Here is a 25,040-nt window from a genome sequence, read left to right as displayed (position 1 = left end):
CGGTTATATCCTTGTTGAGGGAGCGTCACGGAAAGGTCTAATTCCGCTGATATAATGTTCTGGGTTCTGATGCTTGAGTATGGTATTGAGTTGACTTGTGGTTTCTGGATTTGATGTTCTAGTGTTCTGGTTCTGGTTCTGGTTCAATGTGTAGTTCTGGAATCGATTCTGGCTGTATTTGTGTCTGGGTTTTCTGGTTCTGTATCTAGATCTAGTTCTTTGCTAAAGAGCAGTGTCTTGGTCTGAGTTTCTATTTCTGATTCTGGAGGTTTTGTTGCTCGAAGGTTTGTGTTGGTGTCTGGTTTGAGGGTTCTGTTGCTCGAAGGTTTGTGCTGGTTTCTGGTTTCTTGCTCAGGATGAGCTAATGAAGAAATGAGATTCAATCTTATGTTACGATGGTCATAGAGGTCAGATGCCAGTCCAGGAAAAGTAATCTAGATTGAAGAAGAAGGAAGGAAGGTAAGGCTATTCCTCATAACATACAGTTGTCTGCTTAGCGGTTGTAACCTTGGTGGCTAAGGCTACACCCGTAATCCCCATAACAACCGTAATAACCATAATAACCGTAACAACCGTAACAAGCTGTGACAAGCTGTGAGCTGTGAGCTGTAATCGTAACAGTTACGGTTGTTACGGTTGTTATGGGTGCAGCCTTAGCCACCAAGGCTACAACCGCTAAGCGGACAACTGTATATTACGAGGAATAGCCTCACCTTCCTTCCTTCTTCTTCTTCTTCTCTCTTTAGATTCAATCTAGCTTATTATTCTCCGGACTGGCTTCTTGACCTCTGTGACCATCGTAACATAAGATTGAATCTCACCTTTCTTTTGCTCTCTGAGCCTGAACCTTGATACTGAAATTTGAATTCCCTTCTTTGGAAACCCTACAACCATATCCTAAAGTCGATTCCAGAACACCACAGAACACACCAGAAACACCAGAACACCACAGACTTCATAGATCAGACCTTTCACAATGCTCCCTCAACAAGGAATATAGCTGTGAGGGAAGTGCGCTCCTCTCGAGTGGCTCCTACAGTCGACAAACTGCGCAATAGGGCCTTTGGCGATACGAGTCTGATCTACTGAATACGAAAACTGAAAGAATAGCAAAGCTGCTACACACACAGCCAAAGAAAAAGCCAAGATGGCTGACCGAAACTCAGAAGACTATGAGTCTATAAATGAGAAAACAACCTTGGCAGATGAGTCTGAGAAGAGAGACGAACTTCAAGATGACTTCCTCGAAGCCCAAGAAGATTTCAAGAGGATGGGCAAACAGCTCAAGAAAGACACCAGTCTATACTATCAAACGGCCACCAGATGAGGAATTGTAATGTCAACACCTACACTGAATTCCAAAAGCTGTCACCTAGCAGCCAAGAGTATGCCTGGTCAATGTTGAAAGCCATTATGAAGGACTACCTCATTGTCGGTCAAGCTTCTGATGCTACTATTGCAGAGCGAAATGATGCTATTCTACAGCTCCAAGAAGAAATTCAAGACAAGGATGAAAAGATTACTGAACTGCAAGGCATTCAAAAATATCTTGAGAATACAGCTCCTATTCGCAATGCAGCACCTCGCCAGTCTGCTCGCATTCCGTATCCTCCTATTCTTACGGATGGGATTGAACCAGCTTTTGAAGACTGGGTTGTGAAGATCCGACTCAAGCTGGAAGCAAACATCAACCACTTCCCAAATGACAAGATGCAGATGAGTTATCTCCAAAGCAGACTAGGAGGACTCGCAGTTCGCCATGTGAACCCAAGGCTTCGCATTACCTCACCAAACATGCTTCAGTCAGCAGAAGAAATCCTCCAACTCCTCGAGAAAGTGTTTAGCGACCCTGATAGGAGACACACTGCACAAACTGAGTATCGCAAGTTATACCAAGGCAAGAATACCTTCACAACATTCTGGGCTGAATTCCAGAGACTCACTGCAGAGCTGGACTACTCAGAAGAGACCTTGCTTGATGATCTCTGATTTAAAATCAACCAAGAAATGCAGAAAGCCCTTGTTGCAGAAGTGGGAGCTACCACCCTACATGAATTCACGAAGAAATGCATGCTTGTGGACCAAAACCTACAGAGAATTCAAGAAAAGAAGAAGAGAATGAAGCCACAGCCGTTCGCCTACCAGAAGCATAGTGGCCAGAGCCCTACTGCTAGTACTGCTGTTGAAATAGTGGCACAACAGAAGAAGCTCTACCGCTCTCCCCACCAAGATCCTGAGAAAGAATCGCTCATGAAGCTTGGCAAATGCTTCCATTGCCACGAAAGCGGCCATCGTGCTCATGACTGCCCTCAGAAACAGAAAGGCAGACTCAATGAGATCTCTGATACTGAGGATCCTACCCAGTATGAGTCGGGAATAGAATAGCCTCTAGAAAAGACGTCGCTAGAGGTTCTACAGCAAGAATTGCCTCCTCTGCCTCATCATTATCCCATTTCGATTATGACACTCCATTCTTAGCTACCTGCAGAATAGGAAGGAATCAAATTGTCATGCAAGCCTTAATGGATAGCGGTGCAACAGGTGGAAGCTTTGTGAATGCTGTTGACGCAAAACGAATTTGTGAAATTGAGAACATCTCTCCTATCCAACTTATAAAACCAAAGAACATCGAAGGATTTAATGGAGTTGCAGCACCTACAGTTACGCATGCTATATACCCTCGACTACAAATTGGAGATCACGTTGAAATTCTATGCCCTCTATTCATTACTACTCTTGGGAAACATTCTATAATTCTTGGGAAAGCTTGGATGAAGCAGCATGGAGTCACACTCAATATGGTAAACGACCAAGTCATCTTTACAAAGGGTCACTGCCAGCACACTACACCAACAGACACTTTAAAAGTGAAAACTACAAGTCCCCAAGCTGAGAAGGAAATACAAGATAAAGAAGCTCTGAAGCCAGCCCTCCAACCTCATTATAAGAACAAGAACAAATGCACTGTTACAATGATTGGAGCTGCACCATTCAATATGCTTCGGAAGCAGAAAGGAGCTAAGGTTTTTGCAGTATCATTTAAAGATATACTCGCTGAACAAGCAAAGGAGGAAACGAAAGAAATTGACCCAAAACTGATCCTCCCAAAAGAGTTCCATAAATATCTCGATGTGTTCTCAAAACAGGCTGCAGACAAGCTCCCGCCTCACAGATATGCAGACCATCACATTGTGTTAGAAGCAACTCGAAACTAGGGCATGCACCACTCTATAACATGTCTCGAGAAGAGCTTGATCTTGTGAAGAAATACGTGGAGGACAATCTTACCAAAGGATTCATCGAAGCTAGCAAAGCACCATTTGCCTCACCTGTGTTATTTGTACGCAAACCAGGAGGTGGACTTTGATTTTGCGTAGACTATCGCAAACTAAATACGATCACAAGGAAAGACTCATACCCACTTCCCCTCATTGATGAAACATTGGCTCAAATCACGGGTGCCAAATATCTTACAAAGATTGATATTAGACATGCTTTTAATCGAATTCGCATGCAGACAGAGGAGGACGAAGATCTGACAACATTCAAAACTCGATTTGGATCATACAAATACAAAGTTCTCCCATTTGGACTTACGAATGGCCCAGCAACATTCCAACGTTATATGAATGAAACATTAATGGAATACATAAACAAATTCATGGACAATCTTCTTGTCTATAGCACAAGTAAGGAGGAACATGTTAAGCATGTCAAAATGGTTCTACAAAAGCTTCGAGAAGCAGGACTACAAGCAGATATAGCAAAATGCGAATTCTTCGTTCAAGAGACAAAATTCTTAGGACTCATCATTGGAGTTAATGGAATTCGCATGGATCCTGGAAAGGTGAACACTATACTCGATTGGAAAGCACCAAAATCATTACAGGACACGCAAGCTTTTATCGGATTCTGTGTGTTCTATCGAAGGTTTATCAAGAACTATTCAAACATCATGAAACCACTCGTCAACTTAACGAAAAAAGACCATGTCTTCGAATGGACAGAAGCATATCAGGAAGCATTCACACTTGTGAAAAAGACTGTCACAGAAGCCCCAGTCTTACGACATTTCGATAGAGAGAAGACAGCCTATGTTGAAGCTGATGCCTCAGATTTTATTTCCTCAGGGGTACTGTCACAGAAAGATGACAATGGAATCCTACATCCAGTTGCATTCTTCTCGAAAAAGATGGCACCTGAAGAATGCAATTACAAAATCTATGACAAGGAGTTACTTGCCATCATCAGATGCTTCAAAGCATGGAGACCAGAAGTCGAGGGCACATCAATGCCAGTCCAAGTTTTGTCAGATCACAAGAGTCTTGAATACTTCATGACAACAAAGAAGCTTACTTGAAGGCAAGCTCGATGGGCTGAGTTTCTGTCAAGGTTTAACTTTCAAATTATATATCGACCTGGGAAACAGAACGGAAAAGCAGATGCATTAACTCGAAGACCAGGAGATAGACCAGAAGGGAACGAAGAAGATGACCGCCAAAAACAACAACTTCAAACCCTGCTACCACTCAAGAGACTCCATCCAGACCTCCAAGAGATAAGGAAATTCGAAGATGCTAAGGTGAATCAAGACATCCAACTCGCGCCAGTCCACCTACAGGAAGCAAGTATTCTAGACAAAATTCAAACTGCGCAACTGTAATGGTGGGTGCACCAGATGTGAGAATCTAGCCACCCAAGGAAGGGATGAATTTACTAAGACAACACACTGTCTTAGGAAAAAGAGCCAAAGGGTCGTAGCTTAGACTATTCCACAACGCAGCAATCAGGTGTGTGATGTAGTGAAGTGGTTCAGACAAGTTGCAACAAATGTTGAGTCTGGGAACTCAGGGGTAAGTCAGAGGTTAACACCTCACTGACTTTTCAGAAACAAGGAGTAACAAGATGAATGCTTGGAAGCTTGGAAAAGACGTGGAAGTATGTGATAGTCGATTTACTGTATTGTCTGCTTGCCCTTTCTTAAGGAAAGGGCAATCCTATTTATGCTAAAGGAATGTAGTTCTCTCATTTTCCAAGACTTTCCATGACTTACCAGGCTTGGTAACTGTAGTCGACGTAAGAGAATCCCATAGAACCATCTCTTAGGTTCGTAGCCTATAGGAAGTAAAAGGAGGTCCAAGGTCAGAGTACCCCTATAGACAAATTATGTCATAGACAAATTATGTCATAGACAAATTATGTCATAGACAAATTATGTCATAGACAAATTATGTCATAACTTAACCAATCTTGTGGGTAACTAAAGAGCGATGACATGTAATGAATCATAGAGGTTTGTAGGAGCTTTTAGAGCTATCGTTCATGCTCCTAGGCCTCTAGTTGGTAGAGATATGTCATGTGGTAGTATGAGTGATGTCATGTAATGAATCATAGAGGGTTGTAGAGATATGCTATGTGGTAATATCGGCCCAGTAACTAAGGAGCGATGATGTGTAATGAATCATAGATGGTTGTAGCAATCATTGAGTAGTATTGCTCTTGTTGTTGGTGTGATAAGCCAAAATATGTATAGTGACTTGTAGGTTTGAGGAGGAGATTTCTAAGTTTGCTCTTGAGTTTGATAGCAAACTGAGTGCAACGAATGTCAGTATGACATATAAAGCTAACGTGGTTGTACACCGAGTCGTGAATGTCACCGAGTCGTGAAGCTTTTTTATACCCACCACTGTAAGGTATAATTAAACAACCACAACATGTATTAAAACTAAAACTATTCAGAATCTGATGAGCTAAGTACTTCTATGACCTCCTGACAAGTTCGTGCATTATGGCCAGCCCCCCCGCAAGTGCCACAATGTCGTACACCTGGTTGCCCCTCATTCCTACCAACCCCTCCAGAGCGCTTCTCGCGATTTATTTGCTCCGTAACTGCCCTTTGGGACAAATCATCATGTGCATCCCCTACAGAAAGTGCACACCCTTGACGGACACGAGACTTTTTAGCCCTCCGGCGTTTGCTAAGAGCTTCGTTTGCTGCTCGAAGGGTGCGGACTTCAGCTGACAATAAAGTCATTTCATGTGCCAAAATCTCTGTCCCTTTAGTTAATGCAGTAACAGTAGCAAAAATGGGGGTTGGCGAGCTTCCTTGGTGCCGTGCAATGCGATTTTTAACTAGAGTAGTCTGTGAGAGAGCATCTATTGGGTTGCGAGGCGTTTGAGAAACCCAAGGATCAGCGTCTATAGAGGGGGGTCCTGTAGGTGTAGGAGTCTGCAACTTGACGTCTAGCTTTGAAATGATTACTTGCGGATCAAAGGGCACTAAACCAGCTCCGCGAAATCCAGCTTTGGCGTTTTGAGTTGTTATTGACTGGTTATAAGCTGCGTGGAAAGCTATAAAAAACTCAACCTTTGTAATATGGTTTATATGAGCCTTAATAAAGGTCTCAATTTGACGCCCATACATGCGTTTAAGAACACTAAAGCACCCAACATCAAGTGGCTGAGTTAGGTGAGACGAGTGAGGAGGTAGACAGAGAGTTATGATGTTGTTTGCTTTGCAATATTCCTGAAACGCAGCTGATTCGTGACTTTCATGCCCGTCTAAAACCAACATCCGATATGGTCCTTTTGCACGACTGCAAGTATGTTTATCGAAGTGATGAAGCCATTCTAGACCTGTCTCGTTGTTGGTCCATCCATTGCTTGTTGGTTTAATTACCCAATTGTGAGGAAGGCCGCCTTCAGTATACCAACTTGAAAGGTGACATTTCCCTTGAACTACTAAAAACGGAGGGATACTCCCCTTCAGCATTCACACAAACAATTGCTGTACCCATTCCCGATTGCCAGGCTGAACTGCCTTGCCTCTGCCACATCGATCGGCGCGCGTAACAACTAAAGCTGAGCTAATAACGCCCATCATGAAGCCCGTCTCGTCAAAGTTGTAGAAATCGCAGTCTTGGATGCCGTACTTTGCTCTCATGTTCTGCACAAGTTGAAACCACGCTCCAATAAGCTCAGGATCTTCGCACAAGGCTCTTTGAAAGTCATAAACGCGATTAAAACGTGTCTTTAACTCGGGGCGGCGTTGTATAAATCGATATGCCCACCGCGTCCCAACGTGCTTTCCCCCACGCGATTCAAGGATATAATTTGCCATATCCTCCACACTAGCAGGCCGAGGTGCAAATCCTCTTGCATCCATATCCAATATATTTCGAATAATCACTTCCTCTTCTAGCTCAGTCAATTTATGACTATTGGCTTTGGTTTCGCGTCGAGAAGGTCGGCCGGCCATTCTATCAGTAAGCGTAGAATAAGGCACTTTATATAGTATTGATGCAGACCTGCGATTAAGCGATTTACATGTTTGAAGAGCCTCAATAGCTAGAATGATTCGCGCTTCTTGGGTTTGGATTTCCATTGGTAGTTGTGGAGGAAACGCGTGTTGAAGTTCGTAGGTAGCTAAGTAGGGAAAAGTTCACGACTCGGTGACATTCACGACTCGGTGTACAACCACGTTATAAATATTAGAATAATATAAAGTAAGATAAGTAGAAACAACTTATCTCCTTTACTGCAGATGGTACCAACACATGTTCACCGGTGCTCATTCCTACACGGAATCCAACTTCATCAAAGTTGTAGATATCACCTGCAGTAATATCTAGTTGATTACACACATCTTTAAATTTATAAAACCATTCTTTAATAGCTGATACTTCAGCCCGATTGCTAATGCTACTTCGATTGTATTAAAGAAACTTAATTATTACTATACTATAGCTACGAATCACGATTGCTACAATTTGTGATCCTTGGTATAATTTCAACATTTTCAATATCATATGGAAAGACAGTACACAATCGATCAAAAAGAACAGGGCAAAGGCACAGTGGCAGGACTGCTTCTACCGATATTCAGGCCACGAGTCTGATATTCGAGCAGCAAACGTTATTAATAGTATCGAAGATGAGGATCTAGATCCAGAGCAGCAAGCTATGAGTATCGATATAGACTCAGAAGACGAGCTGTACGTATCGCAAAGCCATCACGATACTGAGCCAGAATGGAAGTGATGGATGAAGGAGCCGACGGTTGGTAGGAACACAGATATTCTCAAATATTGGCAGAGTAAGCAATTCCAATATCCGTTGATTGCTTCTATAGCAAAGGACCACCTAGCTATTCCAGCTACCTCAGCGGACTCGGAACGAGTATTTAGTGTTGGCGGTGATATTATCACAAAGAAACGGAACAGATTATCACCGTCTACACTTAGATATCTACTTTGCTTACGGAATTGGGGTATTATATCACAAGGCGACGACGAGGACAGCGGCGACGATGCAGATAATGAGAGTTAGAATAGTAAATACAGTCAAATTCTATTTTATATGCGAGTACTACTCATGGTACTCGAGCTTCAATTTTGAGTACTCTACTTGAGGATGCTCGAGTAGTACTCAGAACGGTATTCGGGCAACACTGACAGTGTTCTCCAAATAGTATTCGAATAGTATTCAGGGTTTTCCCAAATACTTGCCATCTGTGAGTATTCGGCGAATACTCATACAAATCCTCACCGAATAGTATTTGAGTATTTTGAGGCTCAACTGTAGTAACGTAACGTATGGGGTAGTCGGACATATGGGTCAGACATATGGGGTAGTCAGACAAAAAGTTTATTCTACTCTAGTTGACCGAGTCCTATGTGCCACACACTCCTCCAATTCCAATTCTGGGTCGCTTGAATCGTTCTCTACCTCTTCCTCTTCAATTTCCTCGTCTACTTCTTCAATTGGCCATTTGCATGGCCTTCCACGTGGTCTTTTCTCAGTTTACTTCAACTCTGCCTCCCGGACAACTTTCAACACTTCCTCGGTACTGAATACAAATTCGCCTTGCAACTTAATTCTCTTGCCCGTAGTTCTTTTCTTTCGTGTCTCAAGTATCTCTTTGTACTCTTTTACCTCCTTACGAAGGATGCTGAGTTCAGCATTCTGACTTTCAACCAGCCTAGTCATTCTCTTGGCATAGCGTCAAGTTGGTGAAGCAGGAGAGTCACAAGTTGCCATACTTGAATTAAATACTAAATTTGCATGCCTTAGTTCAGTTCCATCTGGAGGAGAACTTCGGAGTATTGAGAGATCCAGAGTAGTGATATTGGTTGAGTTTTGAGGAGTGCGAGGTGCTTCAGTTGGTGGAAGTGGAAGGTTAGCCAGAACTCTTTCTGGGAGAAAGGGTATTAAACCTGCTGCCCTCCACCCACTTCTAATGTTTTGAGGTATAAGACCCTTCTCTCGAATACACCAGAATATTTCAACCCAGTGGGAGCGCTGGATTCGCTTTATTCCTGCGCGAGTATACCAATCTACTTCCTGAGCATGAAATCGCTTAAGAGGTCCATACACCCCAACATCAAGTGGTTGGAGTAGATGAGAGCAATGAGGCGGTAGAATAAGAAGGTTGATGTCATTCTCAATGCACAGTGCAATCATATCGCCAGTAATGTGACTAGAATGGCCATCCATAATCAACATTCGCGGGTGATTTCCAGACTTTTTGCGTGACTCAGGCTCAAATACCTTCCGCAACCACTCAAATCCATGACTGTTTGAAGTCCAGCCACTATTACTTGTTGAGAAGTGCCAGTTTGCAGGGGTATCCTTTGGAATCCAACTTGAATTGGTATTCTTAGCCTTGAATATAATCATAGGTGGTAAAGCACCACCGTCTGCATCAATGCATTCAAGTACAGTTATCCACTCCTACTTCCCAGCTGTGACCTTGCCAATTGGATTTCAAGGTAGAATCAACAATTATTCACGTGGATTGAGTCTCTCCAACTACAAAACCTGTCTCATCCATATTATAGATGTTGCATGGCTTGTACTTTCGCTCTTCAATTCGTGCTTTAAACGCGTCAAACCAAGCTGAAATCTTTATAGGAGTGGCTTCTTTATGTCATGCAGACTCTAGTTGTCTTGAGTAGACTCCTTTAAAGTTTGGATGTCGTTTTAAGAATCTATAGATCCATTCATGGCCTAGGGGGTAGGATTGGTCTGAAGAGTGGTTTGAGAAGACGCGATTTGGACGCGTCGTACGCGAATTTCTTCAGCCATTTCCTTGATCAACATAGGAGTTGCAGGAAAACCCGTGGCAGTGAGACGTGTAATCCATCGTGCTAGTGTATTTTCTTCTGCATTCGAGAGAGCTTGTTCAATTTCGTGAGCTACAGCACGTGTTTTCTTCCCAGACATCCTATCAGCAAGAGTTGCCTTAGGAACTTCGAAGTGGTCTGCAGCAAGTCTAATTGGTTTGAATTCCTTCAATTGGAGCGCAATGACAGCCTTTTGGATGTTGTCTTCAACCTGAGCACGACTGTATGGTTGTGGGATGTTCATGGTGGAAGGTATGAAGGTTCTGAGTTGGTAGTCGGGCATTTTTGTCCGACTACCCCATATGTCCGACTACCCCATACGTTACGTTATATAGTAATGAAATATGATAACTGTCTAATCGCTATTATCCTTCTCCTCATCGCCTATAACCCCCCAATCCCATAGGCAGAGTAGATATCGAAGAGTTGAAGGTAATAACCTGTTCCTTTTCTTTGTGACTATATCACCGCCAACACTAAATATACCCTCTGACGCTGCCGATGAGGCTGGAATTGCCAAATAGTCCCGTGCGATCCATGATATAACTGGATACTGATACTGCTTTGCCTGCCAATATTTGAGGATATTAGTATTACGGTCGACACCATTCTCTTTGAACCATCGTCGCCACTCAACTTCCTCAATAGAAGGCCCATGATGCTGATACATCTTCTCGTCGGAATCAAGTTCTCTTAGAGTCGTCAGCTGCTCAGTTTCAGCAGCAATAGTAGCTTCAATAGCAGCAACCTGTATATCGTTCTCATGGTCTTTATACCAGTTATAGTAAGCTGCGAACTGTGCTCTTGCCCTATCTCGTTTTACAGCGTCTACACTATTTGGCATATAAAATTCATATATACTTAAGTTGAATCTTGGGTCGCAGATAGTAGCAATTGACGAGTGGCTTGAGCCTTGATTTGTCACAAGGTTATAATAAGTATCAAGCTTATTATACGACGCTTTACAAGCTGCGCTGATTGCTGCTGTTGTCGATGGAGCGTTTTCCATTGCCTTAAGCTTATTTAAAAGCCGTAGATAGTGTGGAATACAGATGTTCAACGTTGGATAATTATCTGCTTGAACTTGCTCTGCTGGTTTGACGAATATCTTAAAGAACGCCTTTAGTCCATGTAACACTTGCCATTCTATTGATGTAATGATAATATCACGCATACTTAAATCCATCGTTTGCGAAGCACATAAAGCATTGATCGGCTGCTCAAGCTTCAAAGTGTTCTGAAGCATATAATATGTTGAGTTCCATCGTACAGGCATATCGAGGGACATTGAAACCACCTGAATACCCATAGCAGATGCTTGTACTTTCAATGCATCTTTCCATGCTCGACGGTTCCGGAAGACATAGATATGCCAGCGTAGTCTTATAAGAACCGTTGCCACTTCTTCTTTATTAAGAACGAAGCCTTGAGTATGAGCTAAGCCTTGCTTAAGCCTATACAGTTCCGTTTGTTCTGATGGTACAGCTTTTAACATAGTTAAAGCTGCTTGAACCGCAAGGTTTATAATGTGTGCCATGCATCGGACATCGCCTTTCTTTACTGTAAAGCTCCATGGTTGCTGTATAGAAACGACGCTCGTGCATGCCCCTATTTCAAACTCTGCGAGCATTGCTGTATTGTTCGATGCATTGTCTCTAGTAATTGTAAAGACTCTGTTCGTAATACCAAAGTCGTCTGTAACAGCTTGAAGCTGCTCTGCAAGATATTCACCAGAATGAATGGGCTCCTTTAGATGTATGATATCAAGAACACAGTGCCGGTAAACCCATTCATTATTTATCCAATGAACAGTTATCGCAGCGTGCTCTGCACCATTCATTGCAGACCATGAATCAGTCGTAAGTGATAACCGTCCACCCTTTATTATATGAGCCTGGAGTTCTATCTGTAGCTTCATACGGTGGTTGCAGAATATCTTGTGTAAATCGCGCATTAAGGAGCTCGTTGATATAGCTAATGTTGAAGGGCTAAGCTGGTGAATAAGCTGACGAAATGAAGGCCGATCAACCAGACTCATTGGTAAGTTATTAGATACAATAAATGCAAGTAATAACTCTCTATATCGAGAGGCAAGAACGGATCGTCCTACTCGAGGAGTAAAGAATTGTTGGGCGTTTCGGGCTGTTCTCATATTCGGAGCGCCCTGCGAATCCTGCAAACTCTGAGCATGCTGTAGCAATGGAGTTCCTGGTTTTATAGCTTTGTATAATGCAGGATGCATGCTTTCAACATGCTGTCACGGTTCACCAAGGCATAGGGCGCCAGTTGGGTATTATGAATTAAACTCAATCTAGAGAAGAAAGGAAAGAGAAGAGGAGCACTCGAGCAGTGGCTCGATCTATATACAGCTATGTTGTTGTGGAGTGAATTCTCTTTAGCGAGACCAGTTCTGAGAATTCACTCCACAACTGAAAACTTCGCTCCAACCCCGGAAAGCTCCCCACACCCCTGAACCCCCACTCGAGCTGCAAGGCGCACTTGATATCGTAACACATGCCTCCACAAATTACTCGTGATATTCCATGATAAAAGCTTCGGTTGTGGCTTATAATTACAGCCATCTTGCATACAGACAATCTTCATCGTTGCAGGGCTGGTGCTTAACAATGTTCTACTGAATACATTCTTTAAGAACAATGGTGACTGAGTATTTGGTAGTTGTGGCCGTATTTGTAGTAATGGTAGAGCTATCGACGGCGAAGACTCGAATGGAAAAGGGGGTGGTAGCAGCTGAATTCCCTCATCTTCATCACTTGGAATTGCAGATAGCTCAGAGCCGCTCATTCTGGTAGAAATATCAATTGGTATATTATCTATGGATCTATTTCTACGGATCTATCTATGAGGGCGGGGTAAAATCTTCATAGCTTGGCATCCTGGGCCGTGCTTGCCAAGGACTCGAATAGTATTCGAGTCTTTGGCAAATACAGTCACCGACCACTGCTATTAACCGAATCGCAAAACCACCCACGAAGCCACCGAACGTAGATAATTAATTTGCTCGTAACATATGCAATTTTAGAGCGATAGATGTAAAAATTGATCCATTGTAATTAGAATTGACAGCTATACAAAATAAGCCCCTATAGTATATAGTATAAAAAATGAGTATTCTAGATTTTGTATGCCACCCGTCTGCTTGAATGCACGCCTCAATTCTACTCGGCATACTCTTATACAATTTATCAAACAATGACTTGACTAATGTGTCCCATGCTGCTTGCAAACATGATTCTAGACGCTGTCTTGCATGTTCTGAGTTTGATTTATCCTTTGCAATTTCAGGGAACATCTCACACACCCGGGTTTTCAAGTGCCACCAAATGTGATCAATTGGGTTGAGGTCGGGTGAGTAGGGCGGCCACCCATAGAGTGTAGTAATCATATGCTCCTCAAGAAAGTCTGTAACCATACCCGCAGTATGGATAGGAGCATTATCTTGCATAAATGAGTAGCTAGAGTCAAGACTCTCAAAAATAGGGAGGAGTTCTGCTTCTAGAATCTCAAGGTATGAGTTTGCAGTATATCCAAACTTCTTTGACTCAAAGTTACAGTTCATAAGGTATAAATTGCTCTGGCCTTCTGCCCCCCAAACCATTTTCTTCATGTTCTTCTTTGTACTGTAGGTTTGGATCATCTCCCGCTGCCACTTCTGAGCAGGTGTGCAGAAACACCACTCGCTCCTGTTACCCCGCCCCCGCTCAACAGAGCACTCATCACTCCACACAACTTGACCCCAATCCTCTGCTGTCCAATTCCTCCGTGCTAAACACCATGCAAGCCGTTTAGCTGCATGTATTGGCAGTAGGAAAGGGCGACACTTTGCACGCCAATTGCCTATGCCTGCTTCTTGTAGTATCCTCTTTATAGTTGATGTTGAGCAAGCAACATTACAAGCATCCTTTACTTCTTGGTATGTATCCTTTGGGTTTAGGCATACATGGCGGAGTATAAGGCGTTGCTCTGCTTCTGTATATGACTTTCCCCGTGGTGTACGGGGTAGGCTCTTGCCTTCGGTGCGTATTGAGTCAACTGCAATTGTATATCGTACGGTGCTTCAGTCAAGGTTTAGGTCGTGTGCAATCTTAGTAGGTGTTGCACCCTCTGACTGCCTCCCAATAATCTGCCCGCGTTGGTATGGGCTTAATTGGCCACCAGGCTGTCGATTCCCATCAATTGGAGCCAAAGCCCTCCGAGTTGGTGGCATAATTATGGTTGTTGTACAAGGAGGGGTGGGTTACGCGACGCGATTTACGCGTCAAATTGGAATTCGGTTAATAGCAGTGGTCTAGTACTGTACTCGCCGAATACCCCAATTTTAGCCCGAATACTGCTCATCGCCGAATACTATTCGAAAACCACAAATACTAATACTATTTTGGGGAACACTGAACACTGACCACTACGAATGCTACGAACCACGAGTTGGTAACCCCCCCTCCATCTTCCTCCACCTTTTTTTTTTTTTTTTTTTTTTTGTTTTGTTTTGTTGTTTTCTTTTCTAAAAAACTAAAAAAAAATGCTCCCAGCACCTCTTGAGGATCAGCGTAAACGCCGAATCCGCCCATCTCCAGCCTGGACGACGTGTCCAGCTCTCCTACGTAGACGCTCCTGCCCGCCTATTCCACCTACATCACCTCCCCCACCACCGGGGCGCCCCCTTTCCAATCATCCCTCTCGTAGTAGTGGAAGACGAGATCATACCCATCAAACTCATGCACAATCCTCTCCACCCTTCTATACCCTCTAATCGCATCCATCCTCCCCCTCCTCTTCCCCTTCACCTCGCCATTCACAGCCCCATTCCCACTCCCCGCCGCAGCAACACCCCCCTCAACCCTCTCATCCAAAGCCTTCAAATCCTCCACACACACCTTCCCCTCAAACAGCGTAACACTAAACCTCCCCGGCGCAAAAATCCCAACAACATGCTCAATCACCTCTGCCGTCTCCCCGCCCGTCTGCTGCCCCGGCACATTCGTCTCGAAGCTCGCATACGAGCACTGTGGCTCCGGCGTCACGTGTACAGTGAAGTAATGCGTCGCAGGTCCCACACCGGACGCGTCGGGCGCGGGAATGACACCGTTGGCGGAGAAGCCGCAGGGGGTGAAGAGGTAAGCGTCGACGCGGGCGTCGGGGTAGCGGGAGGGGGGGTAGAGAGCTGAGAGACCGCAGGACTCGGAGACGACGGTGCCGAGGGCGTGGCCTTCGGTTGTGAGTTCCGAGGGGATGGGGAGGGCGTCGGGGGTGCTCTCTTGGTTGGTGAGTTTTTGCTGTTGGTAGAAGTTGCTCTCGGCGAGGGCGCTGGCGTTGTTGAGGTAGAATTGTTTGGCTTTCTCGACGTCGAGGTCCGTCATTAGGACTTCGAGGGTCTCGTCGTTGCCGGTGGCGTTGTTGGGGTGGGGGGTTTCTTTACCGGGAAGGGTGAGGACTTTCGTCTCCGTTGGCTTTTCAGATTCGGGAGTCTGGGGTGGGGTGATGTCGGTGTTGGGGCTCGTGAGGTAGAGGTACCAGTGGTCCCCGTTCATCTTGCCGACCATGTATGCGCTTCCACCCCAGAACATCTTGTCGAGGTACGTGACCTCGTCGTTCCAGCTGCGGTGGGGTCCGCGCTGGCGATCTGGGAATAGGAAGTTCTTCCGGCTGTAGAACACACGGTAGGGCGTTGCCGCCGTCTCTGTTCCCTTGACGTTGCTGCCGCGGTGGTGGGCCAATCCGGCTTTGGCAGCGGCAATATCCAAGATGTGTGGGAGCCCCCAGAGGAGGGTTGTGGTGCCGCATGTCTTCAGGATGAGCTTGTGGCTGAACACGAACATGCTCGACTCGGAAAGGAGGTATGCATCGACATGGTCGGATTCGACGATTGAGAGAACCTTGCAGTTCACAACATCGAGCATCTCCTTCCATACTTCCGCTGACACAGCTTTCAACCCATCCCTGTGTGCTCCTGGCGGAAGCGTGTCCGCTGAAGGAGCAAACCAGACTTCTAACAACTTTTCTGGACCTTCAAAGGCATTGCTAGAGTCTAGATCGACAACAGCTTCATGATTGATGGTGAGTTGCGGTGTACCTTCCGATACTGCAATTGTGTTGGTGGGTGGGCTAGTAATATCTACCATCGCCGCTGTGTGTTGGAACCGACAGGCTCTTAGCAAGATCGAACTGGGTGATAGGATATTATGTGCTGAACAAGCACTGTGGAGCACTATCTACCGCTCAAACGAACCCTGCGGTGTCCGCTTGAGTAGTATAGGCCCACAGAACCGTGGGTATCGAGTGAGTGCTGGCGGAGCCAGCAGCAGTGGGTATTGGTAAAAACGTCTCCTGAATAGACGTTAAGGAGGGCGTGTGCACTCAGCAATGTGGCAGAGTATTGAGGATGGAATGGTCGCTGGTTGCGCCGCTAGTTCTGTAGTCCGATACTGGGTTGGAGTATCGGGTCTATCAGAACAGCTTCTAAAATGAAGTTGTGCTGTTCAAATTGGGGTCTGGCTTGCGTTATCTAGGCCTGTGTATAATATGTTAGCAATCTCTCCATATCTAAAGGGTCTTGTACGCAGATGCCGTGAGGCACGCGATAATAGACAGCGTCTGATTCTGATGTCTCGACTGCTCGGGCGCTAACGGCAGCAGTCGCAGCGCCGCATCCAGTATGACCAGCATGGAGCAGTACTGTATATTGGGAAATGAAGCTATAACATACATTGCGGGCTTGGAAAGGAATCGCAGGAGGACCCTGGTGCTCATAGAACGGGCGCACTTGATGGCGGGGTAAAGTCGTAATACAAGCTCAGTCAACCGCCAGGCAAGACGTGGCTGGGTTGGCTCTGATGTTGAGGTAAAGCTCACTTTGAGCTCTAGGTGATTTGATTTCGGGTATAGATATATATTCAGCGCATATGGCTGGTACGGTGTCCAAGGTCGTTGCGCACTGCCAAGGTCGGAAAAAAGGCAAAAATCTGAAGCGTCAAATATGTCAGTTAATCCATATGAGGGTAACTGTGGGCGCGACAACAGTGAACAGTAACTGGGCACACAGAACGTTACATACAGTGTTGCTTCTCGACTTGAAGCTCGGTAGGTTGCGTGTATCGCTATCCGAATGTTTTTGCGCACGTCGTCGTCGGGTCGCCAATCGTGACGAGTTCAGGGCAAAAGAATTTGCGGTCTCTACTACCCCACCAAGAGCGGCCCGGAATATCTTTTGGGTGGGGAAACCTAAACTCGAGCAGTGACGACGAACTTATCCCATAAGCCTGTTAGCACTGGAATATGTCACGACAGCCATTCTTCTTGGATAATAATGCTTGAGTAACTCTAAATATTATATAGAGCCCTGGACAGTATTTCTTTTTAATTTACTCTCATTACCCTAGTCTGTTTGTCACATATTACGGCGTTCGTACTCTTGCACCCGTAACTACTTTTTGTACGCGTCGAATAATTGCACGCGCTTCCCCATGGGCCATTCTGATACTCGGGAATTGGCATTCGCAGCATCATGTCCCGTCTTCACGTCGAGTCGTATCATCTGATATCCCAAGGCCAAGGAGCCTTTCACACAAGGCGCAACGCTATGTGGCCAGTCAGGGCGTACCTACATTATACAAGAGGTGCTTGCTGAACGGCGGGATCCATTGCTATGCGTCTACCGTGCCAGGTATGACCCAAATCCCGTGATCAGGGGCAGTGGCACAGTGTTAACAATAACAAGTGCTGAAGGACAGAACTTCATTGTCAAAAATATGATACCAGGAGAATACGAGTATCAACAGGGTATTCAGAAGCCTCTTGCCTCATGTCCCAACTTGCGAACCGTGGTAGATGGCCTTCCCGGCCCTGAGTAGTTGTTCTACCCTTTTTTAGAAACCAACTTTCTCCAGTTCAGCCAGAAGGTCTTATCTGTGGCGACGAGGAAGGGCATGCTGAAAAGTGCTCTTGCTGGTCTGCTTCATGAGAGGAACATCATTCACACAGGTGGGTGCCGCATAGCCGCATATCTCCATGTCCAGTCTCGAGGCGCTGTAGCAGCATTCCACTATGGAACGTGATCAACTATATTCATAAGCTAACCAGAGCCGTTAGATATAAAGCCGAACAATATCCTCTTGGATTATGAAAAGACAAATGAGACTTTCACTGTTACTAGGGTGCAGATCTCGCATCTCGAGGATGCGGTCATTCTCCCCCCTGGGAAATACCTAAGGGAAGGGCTCTGCGCAACCAGTTGTGGGGTAGTCCCGAGTCCTGCCCGCGCCGCCCAAGGCACTCCATCTGCGTCTTCTCCTTCGGGGTCGTGGTGCGTATATCCATACCTCCCATCAGACTTTCCTGAAAAGAGCTCACGCATCATCCAGTGTATCTTCGTGATGCTAAACAACATGGTTTTTCGCATCAGCGACTCCGAGCTAGCCGCCAGTGACACTTGGCGCTATATCCTCAGACGCCATATATCCTTCTTCGGCGAGGAAGAAGGCTTTCAAGGCCTGTTACAATGGATCGGCGAGGATAACCCTTCCTTCGAGCATCTTATCACTCTCGCGGGCAGCTTTAACGCAACGAAACCCAGGGAGCCGTTTGCGACGTGGCTTTTTGTTGACGCGGAGTTCCGTGATCTGGTCTGTAGGATGACGGTTTTGGATCCGGCGAGGGGGATCACGGCGGCGCAGGCCCTAGAGCATCCATGGTTCGTGGAGAATCACGACGAGGGTGTGTTGTGAGGTGGCGTTTGGTTCATCTTGGCTGGTTCAAGATGATACTCTTGTTGTTGTAAGATTACTCGTGTTGTGCGAAATTTTGGGGATGCGCATGTTAATTATCTAGTCGCCGCCTCATTCTCTCCCAAGCAGAGATAAACGAGACAGGGCGCTGCAACTAGCGCGGGGAAATTTACGAAATAGCAGAAAGTTGTTCAGAATGACGCTTTGGCGATCTTCATTGTTTTTGCGCTGGTAATGTTTATGGCTTCCTATGTTGAGCACACCGATCGGTGGCGGGGGTTCTGCTGTCACTCTGGGGTTCTCATCACCGCTTCGTTCTCACCAGTTCTTTCTCGCTAGGGGTAGTTCTGCTGTCAATGCCGGGTTCTCGTGGAGGATGCCATCCTGAATCCGCCGCCGTGCTTTTGCGACAGGATGCACCAACTCATCCACCTCATCCTCTACAACTAGAGCAGGTGGATGACTCATGGTCTGGGATTCTTTATCCTCATCAACCCCAGGTTGTTTGCGAGGCTGCATTGTTGTCCCATATGCGATTTAAGCGTGCATAGTAGGCGCGACGTTTATGAGCTATGGGAACGAGGTATCAGGCTGGGACTTCCTCGCATGTAGATCAGTCTAGATGTTATAGAGAGTTGCTTCTCCGATCGTGCAAATCGGTGGGGCTACTATAAGGGCCTCAATTGCAGTCCCTTTTTTAGCTCCGGGTTTCCTTTGCACTCCTATAACCGGTGCCGACGCATCCCCCGCACTTGTCCCTGCCCCATGCAGACATCTTAAGGGGCAAATGGCTCCTTCCGTTTTTTGCTGCATACGTTTCAATTAGAGGCCGAACATTAGCAGTAGCTGTCTTGATATGCGGCTCTCTAAACACTAAGACACCGCCACTAAACGTAATGTTCCGGGTCCTTGAAAAATCAGACTCCAGATCATATAAACTCACAGTATCTCTTGAGTGTATCCCTCAATCGTGCACAACCTGCGTTGCTACCGCATTCTGCGCATCGAAATCTGCCCATGTCTTATCACCGCTCCTTTCTCGATTCCCCATTCTCATTACCACCGAGTTCTTGTCACTCTCAGGGCAGTTTTCAAACTTTTGAAGGCCGTTCCAATCCAGCTGACTCTTTTCAAGTGGTATAATGTCCACGCAGGGGAGCCCCCTAAATTGACGTGAGATGTTGGCTCATTGGGTATTGCAAGTGCATCTGGGTCCGACAGAATAGTTGGTTAATATAGTAAAAGCCAGATGACTCATATTCAAACACCGTCGACAACCGCACAACCGATATCGCAGCCAAACCTGATGGAAATGAGAATACGAGCGCCCACGAACTCATGTTAGATACGATTTCTTCCCGGATAAGACGAGAGACTAAAGATGAAGCATCGGAGTCATACTTAATCTCTAATTTCTTTACTAATACCTCACTTAGACGCGGGGCGTGAAGGGCGTGGCGGTTGTGACGTTCTGAATCTGTCCTAATCCCTTGCTTCACCGAGTAAATCCTTGAATAGCCAAATAAATGTATGAGGATATAAAGACGGAAAATAGCCTACAGAGTAATCCTCCCGGGTTGGAGGCGTAGGCATATGCGTGTTGATAGAATATTATTCGCAGAAACTATAAATAAAATAAATTCTTACAATTAAGTTAACTTGCGAGATATAACGTGGTTGTACACCGAGTCGTGAATGTCACCGAGTCGTGAACTTTTCCCTACTTAGCTACCTACGAACTTCAACACGCGTTTCCTCCACAACTACCAATGGAAATCCAAACCCAAGAAGCGCGAATCATTCTAGCTATTGAGGCTCTTCAAACATGTAAATCGCTTAATCGCAGGTCTGCATCAATACTATATAAAGTGCCTTATTCTACGCTTACTGATAGAATGGCCGGCCGACCTTCTCGACGCGAAACCAAAGCCAATAGTCTTAAATTGACTGAGCTAGAAGAGGAAGTGATTATTCGAAATATATTGGATATGGATGCAAGAGGATTTGCGCCTCGGCCTGCTAGTGTGGAGGATATGGCAAATTATATCCTTGAATCGCATGGGGGAAAGCACGTTGGGACGCGGTGGGCATATCGATTTATACAACGCCACCCCGAGTTAAAGACGTGTTTTAATCGCGTTTATTTCTTTCAAAGAGCCTTGTGCGAAGATCCTGAGCTTATTGGAGCATGGTTTCAACTTGTGCAGAACATGAGAGCAAAGTACGGCATCCAAGACTGCGATTTCTACAACTTTGACGAGACGGGCTTCATGATGGGCGTTATTAGCTCAGCTTTAGTTATTACGCGCGCCGATGGCAGAGGCAAGGCAGTTCAGCCTGGCAATCGGGAATGGGTACAGCAATTGTTTGTGTGAATGCTGAAGGCGGGAGTATCCCTCCGTTTTTAGTAGTTCAAGGGAAATGTCACCTTTCAAGTTGGTATACTGAAGGCGGCCTTCCTCACAATTGGGTAATTAAACCAACAAGCAATGGATGGACCAACAACGAGACAGGTCTAGAATGGCTTCATCACTTCGATAAACATACTTGCAGTCGTGCAAAAGGACCATATCGGATGTTGGTTTTAGACGGGCATGAAAGTCACGAATCAGCTGCGTTTCAGGAATATTGCAAAGCAAACAACATCATAACTCTCTGTCTACCTCCTCACTCGTCTCACCTAACTCAGCCACTTGATGTTGGGTGCTTTAGTGTTCTTAAACGCATGTATGGGCGTCAAATTGAGACCTTTATTAAGGCTCATATAAACCATATTACAAAGGTTGAGTTTTTTATAGCTTTCCACGCAGCTTATAACCAGTCAATAACAACTCAAAACGCCAAAGCTGGATTTCGCGGAGCTGGTTTAGTGCCCTTTGATCCGCAAGTAATCATTTCAAAGCTAGACGTCAAGTTGCAGACTCCTACACCTACAGGACCCCCCTCTATAGACGCTGATCCTTGGGTTTCTCAAACGCCTCGCAACCCAATAGATGCTCTCTCACAGACTACTCTAGTTAAAAATCGCATTGCATGGCACCAAGGAAGCTCGCCAACCCCCATTTTTGCTACTGTTACTGCATTAGCTAAAGGGACAGAGATTTTGGCACATGAAATGACTTTATTGTCAGCTGAAGTCCGCACCCTTCGAGCAGCAAACGAAGCTCTTAGCAAACGCCGGAGGGCTAAAAAGTCTCGTGTCCGTCAAGGGTGTGCACTTTCTGTAGGGGATGCACATGATGATTTGTCCCAAAGGGCAGTTACGGAGCAAATAAATCGCGAGAAGCGCTCTGGAGGGGTTGGTAGGAATGAGGGGCAACCAGGTGTACGACATTGTGGCACTTGCGGGGGGGCTGGCCATAATGCACGAACTTGTCAGGAGGTCATAGAAGTACTTAGCTCATCAGATTCTGAATAGTTTTAGTTTTAATACATGTTGTGGTTGTTTAATTATACCTTACAGTGGTGGGTATAAAAAAGTTTCACGACTCGGTGACATTCACGACTCGGTGACATTCACTACTCGGTGACATTCACAACTCGGTGTACAACCACGTTATTGTATAATTATATCCGGTGGCTTCTCAAAATTATAGTTAAAATATTAAATTGTATTAAATGACATGCTGGTATCATTTATCAGCAACAGATAGAGCCAGCGGTATAGTTATAACTCAATTGACACTTCTTATCATGATTGAAAGCGGTGTTTCTCACTCTTGCTTCCATTCCTCAAGGCTCTAGGTTAGCTCTCCGTACGCATATAAAAGCATCGTTTCTCAATACTTACCACCGCAAAGCCGGGATGAGTAAACACATATTTCCTACATTTCCAAGCTACACCAGGATACAATACAGTTGAACCTGGATATAAGGATCCCTCAATATAAGGATATCCTCAGTATAAGGATGGGTAGTCTGGTCCCGTAGTTTTTTAGCTGTAAAATAAGGATTATTTCTGTATAAGGATGATCCTTAAACCCGTGGTCCCAAAATTATTTTTATACCAAACAATCCTTATAACTCGTGTTCACCAACTCCACCATGGAGGCCTCGCAACCAAAAAAAAGGCACGCACTCACCAATGTTCAGCGACAATATATTTGATGCAGATATGCCAGCCACCCGTGCACTCAGCCTGCACTTATAGCCTGGTATGCCGCTCAAGCTCAAGGTCGCCAACTTAGCCAAGGCCAAATGTCCTCAATTCTTTCCACGAAGTACCAATATCTCGACTCAGATACACGGAAGAAGACTGAACTTGGCACAAAGAGAAAAAGTAATGGCGAGTATCCTGAACTCGAGATGGCTCTCTTCGACTGGCAACAATGCATGCAAAAGAAAAATGCGATCATTACTAGTTGTAAGGACACAGGGCACCCAGCTCACAGTAATAGCATATGAAAGTGCGAGTCGGAGGCTAAACGGATGCTATCTTATAGGTCTACTACGAAGGATACAAAAAAGATGAAGGGGGAACCCCGTTAAGTCTGTTTCCTTAAGTACCCGAACCGGGCCCGACTCGGTTATCCCAACCCTAGCCCTGAACCTTCCACCGCAACAGGTCCGCATCGACCCTGAACCCTATACCCTTACCGTCCCCCACTATAGTGTAACTCGCTATGTGCTCCTCTACTGGTTCAAAACCACACTGAGTCAGATTTCATGCTTGTGGTGACCGTAACAGCTCTGAGGCGGGTTCTTCGAGTATCTAGGTAAGGAGGCATCCTTACACTAGTGACATTCTAAAAACAAAGGCGCACGAACTTTGGGACCGTCTGCCACAATATACTATTCATAGGAATGAACCGAAATGGTCGAATGGCTGGTTAGATGGATTCAAGAAGAGATTTAAGATTAAGGAATATGTTCGACATGGAGAAGTAGCTGCAGCGGACATTCACAATCCTACAAATATCGCGCAAATGGAAGATCTCTGACAACTATGTGCAACATATGCAGATAAAGATATTTTCAACATGGATGAAACTGGGCTCTTTTAGAAGATGACGCCAACTCGAACGCTAGCCACTGAAGCTTCAAGTGGGGGAAAGAATCCAAAGATCGGATTACTCTTGCATTTATGACAAATTCGACTGGAACTGAGAAGCTAGATATATGGGTTGTGGGAAAGTCAAAGAATCCTCGATGTTTTAAAAATATTGATGTTAAGCGCATGCGGATTCAATATCTGTAAGGATGTCCTCTCGTCTCTCACTCTAAGGAGCAGACAAGGAGCAGACTCTGAGTAGCTGCAGGTCACGTGTGATCATTTGGGCGGGCTAACCGAGTCGGAGAGGTTTTGGGTACTTGAGGGAAATGACTCACGGGGTTCCCCCCTTCATCTTAAGAGTTAAGGCAGGTTAGCCGAGTCGGACCCATTTCGGGTACTTAAGGAGATTGACCCAACGGGGGTTCCTCTCTTCATCTTTTTTGTATCCTTCATAGTAGACCTATAGGATAGCATCCGTTTAGCCTCCGACTCACACTCTCATATGCTATTACTGTGAGCTGGGTGCCTCTGTCCTTACAATATCGATACAACGAGACAAAATGGATGACAGGGCTAATTATGAAAGAATACCTGGACTGGTTAAATGAGAAAATGAAGCATCGCAAGATACTGTTATTACTTGATAACTTCTCTGGACATGAAGTCGGAGTTGAACTTGTTGGTGGATTACAAGGTTTGTCGAATTTTTGAATTGCTTGGCTTCCACCAAATACGACATCTCATTGGCAACCTCTCGATCAGGGAATAATTGCAAGCTTCAAACTTGGGTATCGAAAACAATGGATTAATTACATGTTGCGCCAGCTCGAGGCCAATAAGAACCCTAATAAAACAGTTAATATTCTAAAGGCGATACAGTGGAGTCGACTTACGTGGGAAGCACTTGAAGCACCAAAAATCCAGAAGTGTTGGTGGCGATCGACTCTCATAAAAAAAACCAGAAAATATAGATATGTGTCAAGATAATACTGCTGAGGTCGAGGAACTGGGAATGGAAATTGTGAGGCTACCAGGAGATGTCATGCCAATTGCAGATTTTCTCAACCCTATAGGCGAAGAGATAGTTGACAGAGATGAAGATATTTTCGAGGCTGTAGTACAGAGATACACTATTACAGAGGAGGATGGGATTGCAGACAGGGACGAGGAAGGGGAAGAGGA

The 25,040-nt window shown here is 45.2% G+C and overlaps 2 protein-coding genes across 2 annotated transcripts; one reads left to right on the top strand and one right to left on the bottom strand.

The window, feature by feature from the left end:
- Window positions 1–14,623: 14,623 nt before the first annotated feature.
- Window positions 14,624–17,283, bottom strand: SPE2 (spermidine resistance protein). Its single transcript, XM_024465400.1, has 3 exons — window positions 17,197–17,283; window positions 16,849–17,104; window positions 14,624–16,653 (listed from the first exon to the last, which is right to left on the bottom strand). Exon 3 carries the CDS (start codon window positions 16,262–16,264, stop codon window positions 14,774–14,776), a length of 1,491 nt encoding a protein of 496 aa, XP_024327248.1. The 5' UTR covers window positions 16,265–16,653; window positions 16,849–17,104; window positions 17,197–17,283; the 3' UTR covers window positions 14,624–14,773.
- Window positions 17,284–18,299: 1,016 nt separating this feature from the next.
- Window positions 18,300–19,543, top strand: VC83_01725 (uncharacterized protein). The gene is made up of 2 exons (XM_024465399.1): window positions 18,300–18,444; window positions 18,503–19,543. Exon 2 carries the CDS (start codon window positions 18,515–18,517, stop codon window positions 18,863–18,865), a length of 351 nt encoding a protein of 116 aa, XP_024327249.1. The 5' UTR covers window positions 18,300–18,444; window positions 18,503–18,514; the 3' UTR covers window positions 18,866–19,543.
- The last annotated feature ends 5,497 nt before the right edge of the window (window positions 19,544–25,040 follow it).

Source organism: Pseudogymnoascus destructans, assembly GCF_001641265.1.
Source record: "Pseudogymnoascus destructans isolate 20631-21 unplaced genomic scaffold scaffold_3, whole genome shotgun sequence".
In the NCBI taxonomy this organism is placed as follows: domain Eukaryota; kingdom Fungi; phylum Ascomycota; class Leotiomycetes; order Thelebolales; family Thelebolaceae; genus Pseudogymnoascus; species Pseudogymnoascus destructans.
The sequence above is the reverse complement of the archived record's forward strand: the minus strand, read 5'-3'. Positions and strand labels throughout refer to the sequence as shown.